General features: G+C 53.1%; 1 protein-coding gene across 2 annotated transcripts in view; it reads right to left on the reverse strand.

Annotated features, from left to right (window-relative positions):
- LOC121171185 (sorting nexin-4) overlaps positions 1-874 on the reverse strand; it is a 57,325-nt gene extending 56,451 nt beyond the window's left edge. The window contains exon 1 of one of the 2 annotated variants that reach the window (XM_041002759.1): positions 702-874. In XM_041002759.1, coding sequence (XP_040858693.1) covers positions 702-842 — 141 coding nt within the window. In that variant the 5' untranslated portion in view covers positions 843-874. The remainder of the gene's footprint in view (positions 1-701) is intronic. The other variant, XM_041002761.1, reaches the window with a different exon arrangement.
- Positions 875-10,769: the final 9,895 nt, after the last annotated feature.

A 10,769-nucleotide genomic window follows, 5' to 3' on the forward strand; every position in this document is an offset into this window, starting at 1 on the left:
CAGTTCAAGTCCCAACCGCTCCGCTTTCTTCCAGCTCCCTGTTTGTGGTCTGGGAAAGCAGTGGAGGACGGTTCAGAGCCTTGAGACCCTACACCCACATGGGAGACCTGGAGGAGGCTCCTGGCTCACAGCTTCAGATCAGCTCAGACGTTTGGGAAGTGAACCAGCAAATGGAAGATCTTTTCATCTCTGCTTTTAAAATTTGCCTTTCCAATTATACACACACATACATATGAAACTAAAGCCAACTAAGCTGTTGCAAAGGTGTTCCTTCCGTTCTGCCTTCTCCTGAGCCTGACACATTCTTCAGTTTCCTGAAGGATGGCAGCACGGGATCAACCACCCCGGCATACCCCCACCAGCCCCACTAGGGGAGCCTCACTCTTGTCCCCCACTTCCTTCCCTCTCAAGCCTCCACCACCTCACCTCCCAGGATTGCAGGGTGTACCCGGGCTGCCCTCGGGGTCAGGACAGACTTCTGGACCGTGGACACCCGCGCCTTCCCGACTCCCCACCGCGCTAACGCCCCCTTCCCCGCACGCAGCCTCCGGCCCGCAGCAGCCGCGTCCCCGCCCTCCTGCCCTGCCGCCCCCGCAGGCCCCCCAGGCCGAGCCCCTCAGCCTCCGCCAGCCCAGCCCAGCCCAGCCAGCCCGCTAGGCCCGGACACAGGCCCCCAGCCCTGGGCCGCCGCTCCTCCTCACCGTGTCGGCCCCGCGGCCCTCTTGGCGGGCCCCGTCCGCGGCCTCGCCGCCCGCAGCCTCCAGCCCAGCGTCGGGGTTGCCCAGCGGCTCCAGGGGCGCCGGCTGCAGCTGCCGCTCGGGGTCCGGGGGTGGCTGCTCCATAGCTGCAGTTCCGCGCGCCGAGCGCAGTGCGCCTGCGCCGCCGCCCGGCCCTGGACGCCCCGCCCCGGCGCGCCGCCGCGCCTGCCCGGCCGTCAGGTGGCCGCGAGCCTGGGGCGCGCCCCGAGCCGCAGCCCTTTGCCTTCTGACCCCGTGGGTCCTATCTGTGTAACGTCTGGTTTCTATATTTCAAAGAGAAAAAAATCTCTCTCTTTTAATTTTTTGGATGATTTTTACATAGTTAATTAGGGTGATGAGGGTCAAGGGCTACAGGAAGGTGGTGAGATCACCATTTCCACATTCTCCTTTTTTCCTTCCTTCCTGCATCTAGGGAAAAGAGGGAGATAAGGAGAGAAGCCACACTCAGCCTCCAAAACACCTCTGCAACTGGGAGGGAGGACAGCTACCCGACACCATCCCAGGGTCCCTTGTGGGGCATGCTCTGAGGGCCGTGCTCAAGAGGTTTCGGTAGTTCAACTTAACAGTCTCGCCACTCCAAAGCACGATGAAATCTCCAGAACCCACTGGCTGACACAGTCCACCTTAGAGTCTCCATTTGCCCAGATATTCCCTGCCAGCTCTTGGCTGGGGCAGTTGATTGATTCGTTCTGTCCCCTGTGCTCTGTTGTGGTACCAGGTGTCCTCTGCAGACTCCAACGTACTGCCATATCCTCCATGTGCACCTGGATATGCTGTCCACTGCTCCGTCTGAGCCACTGAGGAGGCCCAGCTCTGACACATACACTCCACAGTCATACCATGGAACCCACAATTCTCTTCATGGTTGGGGTTCTAAGACCAATGATTCAGCTGGAATCCCCAAAGAAACTTCATCTGAGGTGATCCCAGACCTGATTCTTGTGTGTACTTGCCAGTACAGGGTCCGTCACCCCAATCAGCACAGTCCGTCAGCTTATGTAAATGCTGGTGGTTGCAATTGCTGGGTCAGTTCTGCTTCCACAAACCAGTTCTGTCAGTTCTGTCTTCTACACAAACCAATGGCTGTTGCAGCTGGCCCAATCCTGCCCACTGCATACTCGGCCTTCACAGGCACCAGTGGGAGTGGCTGCCTGGTCAGAGTGACTCGCAATAACCCCCATCAATCCTGCCCCTGCCCTGACTCCCGTGCTTGCCAGTATAGACATCAGACTGCTCCAGTCTGTCCCACACCCTCTTCAGCTCTCATGCATGTCAATGGGCATTGAAACCTAGTTCAACCCAACCGATCCCACTATCCAGCCCACACACGTGCCAGCGGGTGTTACTCTGTCTTGTCATGCCTGTCGACCCAGTCCTGGTTCTCAAGCTCACCAGTCAGAGTAGCGACCCAAGAAGGAGGTGCCCACTATTTTCCTACTGGGCCCATTCCCAGTTCTGGCACTCTCCAGGTGGTCCTGCAGTTTACCTTAACAGCCTCCCATGCCAGCATCTGCCAGCTGATGCTGTGGCAAAGCTCAGACAGCCCACACCCACTCTGACTTATCTGTGCATCACAAGAAGCAGTCAGCCCAGCCTGGCATTTCCCTAATCCAGCTCACATGAGTCCAACAGGTGTTGTAGCCTTGTCCAGCCCAGCCTGACCTGCCCCCCATTCCAACTCACGCTCTCCAGTGGAGCGGTAGTCCAGCAGGAGAGTTCCTGACAGCCCCCCAACCGGCCTTGCCCCCTCCCCACCTGATTTCATGTGTGCTAATTGGGTGCTGTGGCCCAGTCTGGCATGGCCCACCTCACATTGGCATTTACCAGTGGATGTTGTAGCCTGGCTAGGCCAGGCCCACCCCAGTTCCAGTTCACACTGGTGGAGGCTACAGCCTAGCCCAGCCCAGCCAGGTCCCAGTTCTGACTCTCATATGAATTGGAATGTGTTGCTACCAAACCTGGGCTGACCCATACTCCATGCAGGCTCTCAAATTTACCAGTGGGTGGTATGGACTGGCCCAGCCTAGTTCACCCCCAACCTGAGCCAAATGTATGCCAGTGGGTACCATTCCCTGGCCTGGTCTGGGCTGCTCCCTATCATGATTTTTGTGCTCACCTGTAGGGACTGTGTCCTGACGGAGGAGTTCCCCAATTTCCTCCATGAGGCCTCTCCCAATATCAGATCTCAAGCCCATTGGTGGATCCATGAGCCAACCCTGCTTAGTCCACCTCCTGTCCTAGCAGGAACAGTGGCCTCTCCTGACTGACTCTCACCCATTCCGGTTTTCACTGTTGAGTGTTACAGCCCAGCCAAGGCTGGTCTACTCCCAGACACAGCTCACACATGCTCAGCAGAGGCAGAGACCTAGCCTAGCTTGTCCTACACCTGCCCTGGTTCTCATGAGCACTAGTGGGTGCAAAGGTCTAGCTCAGTAAGTGCACCCCAGACCCAGTCCATACTTGTGCCAAGGGACACTGCAGCCATGTCCAGACCAGATAGCAGCTGCCCCTCTGGCCTTCACACTCACCAGTGGGAACCACAAGCCAGAGTGTCCCCTTAGCTCCCCAACCAGGCCTGTTCCCAGCCATAGATCTTGCATGTACCAGTGGTTGCTCTGACCCAACTTGGCATAGTCCCTCACCTGTCTCGGCCCTTGCCTTTGGATGATGTAGCCTGGCCCAGCCTGGCCAGCCCCCAGTCCCAACTGTCACTGGCAGGTGCTGCAACCTGGTCCTGCTCAGTCTGCTCTCATCCCTGCTCATGCAAACAAGAAGGTATAACAGCCTAGCTCGGCATGACCTGCACTCCATCCTGATTTCTGCACTTGCCAATGAGCTATGGTTTGCTGGGCCCAGGCCGGTACTGGAACCTGACCCTGCTCAGTCTGTTCCCATCTCTGGCTCATGCAAACGAGTAGGTGTGGCAGCCCAACCCGGCATGACCTGCGCCTCAGCCTGGTTTCTCCACTTACTGGTGAGCTAAGGTTTGCTCAGCCCTGCCTGGTCCATCCCCCTTCCAAAGCCAACCCACACATTTGCCATCAGTTGGAGCTCCCTTGCCCAGCTTGCCTGACCCCCAGACCTGGATCGCGTGCCCACCAGTGGAAGGAGCTATGACGCACTAGGGGAGTTTCCCACTTTCTCCCACTCAGTCCACTCCCTGACCCAGATCTCACACATGCCAGTGGGTGCTAGGCCCTTGTCCAGCATAGCCTGTTCCTCCATCTCAGCCTAGCATGAGCTGGTGAATGTTGTGGCCTGGCCGCCCAACACCCTGTTTTAGGGTGTGCATGTGAGTGCTACAGCCTGGACCTGCCCATACTATTCTCAGTCCCTACACCTGTGAGTGTGGCAGGCTCCCTGGTCACACCTAGCTCAGCCCATCATCACCCCAACTCTTGAGCTAACAAATGGTACTTGTATTTCTATAGGGTATGGCCCGCATATCCTCCACAGAATCTACCCTCAGACCTGGTTCTCTCGCATACTGGTTGGTGACACTACCCTGCCTAATGTGACCTATTCCCTGTTCTGACATTCAGTCTGGTACTGGGGTCTAGCCCTGCTAGATAGGCCATCTGCCCTACCTTTCACGTAGACTGGCATGTGGTACTCAGCAATGTTCCATACTAACAAGCCCTACATAGGACTCCCATGTGGGCTGGTATATCAGTCTGACCCATAAAGATCTTCTGGTCTCTCCCCTCCAAACCACCAGGCCTCAATCTCCTCGCTTACCTGCAAGTACAGTGGCTCTGTCATTGAGAGTCCCTCGGGATCCATTCCTGATATAACCATACAGTGGCCTTATCCATGGATGTCCCTGGGCAGTAATTCCACCCTCTTAGGAACCCAGAGCTCACTGCCAGAAGGCCATCGGCCGAAGCCCGACACCAGTTGGTGCTGTGGGCCTGAACTCATCCAGCAGTTGGCAGTGGTGGCTGGGGCTAGGGTCCCAAGCACTGAGTGTGACCTGGTTCAGATGCCCCCAGCAGCCGCCATGCTGCCGGGAGGTCCGTCCATCCAGTCCCTGAGAATGAACTCCCTGGGCCCTTCTTTCTTTTTAAAAAAGATTTGTTTTATTTTTGTTGGAAAGTCAGATATGCAGAAAGGAGGAGCGACAGAGAAGAAGATCCGTCATCTGTTGATTCACACCCCCAAGCGGCCGCAACAGCCAGAGTTGAGCTAGTCTGAAGGCAGGATTCAAGAACTTCTTTTGGGTTTCCTATGTGGGTGCAGAGGCCCAGGGACTTGAGCCATCCTCTACTGCTGCTTCCCCAGGCCATGAACAGGGAGCTGGATTGGAAGTAGAGCAGCTGGAACACAAACCAACACACATTTGGGATGCTGGTGCTGCAGGAAGAGGCTGCTGGCCACTTTTTTTCTGTTCTTAAAGTCAGTAGTTAGTACTTGGGTCCCCTAACTGGTAAAGCTGGGAGGCATTTTTCCTGTACCCACCCACTGCAGGCTGAGAAGCCCAGGTCACTACTCGCAGCAAATGTTCTAAGGCCTTTAGAATCCAATTCCTAGGTCTCTCTAAACAGAGAAAAGGCACAGACTACAAATCTTCGTGAAAGAATAGCCCTCCTGGACCCGGCAGTGTGGCCTAGCAGCTTAAGTCCTCGCCTTTAACGCCCCGGGATCCCATATGGGCACTGGTTCTAATCCCGGCAGCTCCACTTCCCATCCAGCTCCCTGTTTGTGGCCTGGGAAAGCAGTTGAGGATGGCCCAATGCCTTGGGACCCAACACCCGTGTGGGAGAACTGGAGGAGGTTCCTAGTTCCCGGCTTCAGATCGGCGCAACACTGGCCGTTGCGCTCACTTGGGGAGTGAATTATCGGACGGAAGATCTTCCTCTCTGTCTCTCCTTCGTCTCTGTATATCTGACTTTCCAATAAATAAATAAATCTTAAAAAAAAAAAAAAGAAGAAAGAAAGAATAGCCCTCCTGTGATAAAACAGTCCTTTGATTGCAAGTATGTCTTCAAAAAGTTTGCCTGGCATGGTGGATGGGAGACCCCTTTGCCTGTTCTTTCCATATCACCCTGCCTCTCAAAACAAATAAATCTTAAAAAACAAAAACACAAGTAGAGACATTCAGAATGTTTTAGTGTGTGTATGAAAGAAAATAACTTTCAAGACTGCCTTTGATATCCATTTTTATATTCAGCCAGATATAACTTTGTCTCTTTGTCCAAGATGGCCTTGAAAACCTTTGAAAACTCAAATTTGAAAATATCCTCCAGCACTCACTGGTGCTCAGAATAGGTGCAGGACAGAGCAGACTAGCTGCAGCACCTGCTGGCACACATGAAATCTAGAGCTGGGAGCGGCCTTGCAGGGAAACTTGAGGAACTTTGCTGCTAGGTTTCAGCTCCTGCAGGTGAGCATGAGAGTTGGGGCCAGGGGCAGGCCATACCAGGTTGAGCTACAGCACGTGTTGGCATACCTGTAAGCTGGAGGCCAACTGGGAAAGGTCAGTCCACAGCACACACTGGTAGGACCCAGAGCCAGGACTGAGAGCCAGGACAGGACACCCACCAGGTCATGTGAGGGCTTGGGGGTGGGTCAGACTGGGATAGGCTGCTGCACCTGTCAGTGAAAGCTGGGAATGAGGGGTGGGCCAGGCAGAGCCAGGCTGAACCAGGCTGTAACACTTGCTGGCAAATGGGTGGCAGGAATTCCAAGCATTAGACATCTTCTATTGCCTTTCCAAGTACATTAGTAGGGAACTAATGTATCAGAAATGGAGCAGGGAACTCAAACCAGCACCCATATGGGATACTGTTGTTTCAGGTGGCAACTTAACACACTAAGCCACAATGCTAGTCCTCAAATAAATAAATAAATAAATAAAGGTCAATAAGGGGCAGGAATCAAGGGAACTCCCTGCATGGTGACTCTGGAAACAAGAGGAGCCTCATCTCCGCAGGCCCCACTGCGGGAAGACCTGTCCTTGGGAACGAGAAGCAGATGAGAAAAGTCTGAGGCACAGAGCAACAGCCAGGCTGGCTTTCGGGGTACATGCCCCTCTGTGAGGACACAGTGGTCATCTCAGCCAGCACAAGGGACTCAAGTTTAGTATCTGAACAGCATGTTTTAGAATTCCTCCTGTCCATCACAGGCTCATGGATTACGCAGTGGCATCATTTTTTAAAAAAGAACTCTTGTTATTAATAGATGTTTGTTGTGCTCCTGTGTTAGCTGCCTGGTTCCATGAAATTCTCCGTGTCCCTGATACAGGTGTTCACCTCCTCCCACTAGGATCTGCTCACTGCCACTCAGAGACTGCGAGGGCATCTTCCCGCTCCTTGGGTCCTGCACGCTCCTCCAAATGCCCCCTCCCCCCACACACTGCACCTCTCCTTCCGTGGTCAGTATGGACGGCCTCGGCTCCTCATCACACCACAGGGCCTCATTCGTCCCCTTCCTGTTAGTGTCACTGTATTGGGGGGGAGTGGGGACAACGTTCCTGGAACAATTCCCAGTACGCACCTTCTCCAGAGCCTCCCACACAGGAGAAGAGCCCAGATGCTTGCCTCACTACCTCTGAGCAAATGATTTCAGCCCAGCAGAGTGGACCCTTGAAGCCCCCAGGAGTTCAACTCCTCCAATGTCCTCCAGCAAGCAAGCTTCCACAGACGAACACTTCTCTCCCAAATAACCTAAATGTACTTTGAAGGCCCAGCTCTGTAGGTGAAGCCAGCGCCCGCCACACCAGTATCGCTCACAGGTGCTGGGTTTGTGTCCAGGCCGTTCTATTTCTAATCCAGCTCCCTGCCAACATGCCTGAGAGAGCAGCAATGGAGGTGCTTCCGCCTCTACTTCCCCGCAGGAGACCTGGGAAGCTCCCGGCTGCTGGCTTCAGCCTGGCCCAGCCTCAGCTGTTGTGTCCATCTTAGGAATGAAGCACTAACTCAACACAAGGAAGATTTCTCTCTGTAACTTTGACTTTCAAATACAAGGTACTTCAATGGAGACGCTGCAGGAGTTGGGGAGAAAGAAGCGTGGATGATTAGCCAAGGCATTTCAGGACAAATGAAACCAACCTTCCACGTCTAAGGAATAGCATTTCTCCTATAGGGGTACACCTTCAAATGCAACAGGAACTTGATGCTCCAGAATGGAGTTTTCTGTGGTATCTAGAAGTTGGCAAACTTCTGGAAACTAGGCCTGCCTAAAAGTTATATTTGGCATTTGAGGGAGTTATTTTTTTTAGGAGTTCAAAAAAGGAAGTCATAATTACTGCCAACTCTTCAAGCTTCCAGCAACACCCTCGTCTAGGCTCTCAGACACAATCCCTGCTCCTGTCTGAATGTTTATATTTTCCTTCAAGTTCATGTGTTGAAACCCTAACCTCTGTGGCCATGAGGACATGGGACTTTGGGGAGGGGAGGAGGTCCTAAGGGCGGTGCCTCAAATACATGAGCACCACTCTGTGTCAAGTACTCAGTGCTTTTCATTGCATTTTTTTTTCTTCTTAAGATTTTTTTTTTTTTGAAAGACGGGGTTACAGAGAGAAGGAGAAACCAAAAAAGAGAATCATCTTCTATCTGCTAGTTCATTCCCCAAATGTCTGCAATGGCTGGAGCTGGGCCAGTCCAAAACTAGGAGCCAGGAGCTTCTTCCTGGTTTCCCATGTGGGCGCTGGGAGGGCAAGCATGTGGACCATTTTCCATCCACTGCCAGAAGCTTCTTCCTGGTCTCTCACATGGAGGCAGGGTCCCAAGGCCTTGGGCCATCTTTCATTGCTTTGCTAGGCCACAAGCAGGGAGCTGGATGGGAAATGGAGCTGCCGGGATTACAACCAGCGCCCATATGGGATGGTGGCACTGCAGGCAAAAGCTTAATGCCCTGTGCCACAGAGCTGGCCCCAGTGCTTCCCGCCCCCCCACCCCCATTGGCTAATGTTTCTCCATCTGTTTAAACGTGTCCTTACCCTCCCAGCGCTTCTCTAAAATACCACAAGGTAGAGAGGGCAGGGTGGCGGGGACACTTTACCACGTCTACCATGAGAAACTACAGCAAGTAGGCTCTGGCTGGAGTCAGGAGACAACCCCTCACCAGACAGCAGACTTGATCTGGGACTTCCAGCCTCCCGTCCCACGTTACCCAGTTGAAGGTATTTTATCCTAGAAGCCAGGATATCCCAAGCTAACTCCCCAGAAGTGAGGTGGAGACTGTGCTCTGAGAAGATCAAACCTGAACCCCCTTAAATGAAACCAGAACAAAACCCCATCTGTTAGTTCTGAAGGAAGTTAACACGAGGGAAGATCTAGGTACTGTATATAGATATAGACTTGCCCTTTTGAGGGTGCCAAACATGGGGGGCGGGGGTTGCAAAGGAACCACCTGTGTGCAGGTGGGGGAAGGGCATGTCAGGAGGCAGAGAGGTCAAGAGGAAACTTGCACAAGAGTTTTGATTCAGGTCTCCATAAGTCCAAGCAGAGCAGGACGCTTAGGACTGGTAGATTGACAGGACTCCAGGCTCTGGAGGACAGGGTGACCCTGTGCCTGGCCCTGGCGTGCTGACTAAGGGAGCAGAATATGGCTGCAAGGTGACAGACTGACCCAGGCACCTAGGCTCAGAAGCCACACATGTGAAAGCTGTCATTTACCATCTCTAGGAATTGGCCAGCCCCGGGAAGCAGGCCCTACTCACAGTATTGAAAATCCAGAATGAGAAAGACATGATTAAGATATTTGCAGACATAGAGACTTCACTAACACACCCAGAGGCATTTACGCAGTGATGTGTGTGTATAGAAAGCAGAAATGGCAGTTGGGCCTGGTGCGATAGCATAGCGGTTACAGTCAATGCCTTGAACATGCCAGGATCCCACAAGGGCTCCAGTTCTAATTCCAGCCGACCTGCTTCCCATCCAGCTCCCTGCCTGTGGTCTGGGAAAGCAGTCGAGGAAGGCCCAAACCCTTGGGACCCTGCACCCACGTGGAAGACCCAGAGGAGCTCCTGGTTCCTGGCTTCGGATCAGCTCAGCTCCAGGGAGTGAACCACCGGATGGAAGATCTTCCTCTCTGTCTCTCCTCCTCTTTGTATATCTGACTTTCCAAATAAAAATAAATAAATCTTTAAAAAGATGACAGTTGGATTAGAAGGGACTTATTACTCGGTACTTGAACTCCTCCCCAACATTCCCGTCACAGGGTGACCCAGGTGGGCGCTTGTGAAGAGCACTCGTTGGGAATCATCCTATTTCTTTTTAAGAACATTTAGTTCTATTTTTGCTACAACACCAATGTATAATGATCATTTTTTTTTTAAATTTAGAGATCCTAGGACCAGCACCATGGGCATAGCGAGCCAAGCCTCGCCCCATGGCACTGGTATTCCACATGGGTGCCAGTTGGAGTACCAGCCACTCTGATCCCACTCGCTGCTGATACATCTAGGACACCAGTGGAGGATGGGGCCCTTGCTCCCACAGGAGAGACCCGGAAGAAGCCCCTGGCGCCTACAGCTCTGACTGCTGCAGCCATTTCTGTGGAAAGTGAACCAGGAATATATTTCTGTCTCTCTCTCTCCTTGTCTCTATAACTCTGCCTTTCAAAAACATTTTAAATTTAAAAATTTTTTATTTTTGATAATTTTTACATAGATGATTAAGTGTGCAAAGGGTCAAGGGCGACAGGAAGGTGGGTGAGACCATTGTTTCCACATTCTGGTTTTTTTTTTTTCTCCTTCCTGCATCTGAAGGAAGAGGGTACAAAAACTTTTTAAAATCAGAGATGCGGGCCCGGCGCAATAGTGTAGCAGCTGAAGTTCTCACCTTGAACACGCAGGGTTCTCATATGGGCACCAGTTCTAATCCCAGCAGCTCCACTTCCCATCCAGCTCCCTGCTTGTGGCCTGGGGAAGCAGTCGAGGACGGTCCAAATCCTTGGGACCCTGCACCTGCGTGGGAGACCCGGAGAGCTCCTGACTCCTGGCTTCGATTGGCTCAGCTCCAGCCATTGTGGTCACTTGAGCAGTGAACCATTGGATGGAATATC

The sequence above is a fragment of the Ochotona curzoniae genome, unplaced genomic scaffold (assembly GCF_017591425.1).
Source record: "Ochotona curzoniae isolate NIBS_2020 unplaced genomic scaffold, NIBS_Ocur_1.0 scaffold_2587, whole genome shotgun sequence".
NCBI classification, from domain to species: Eukaryota; Metazoa; Chordata; class Mammalia; order Lagomorpha; family Ochotonidae; genus Ochotona; species Ochotona curzoniae.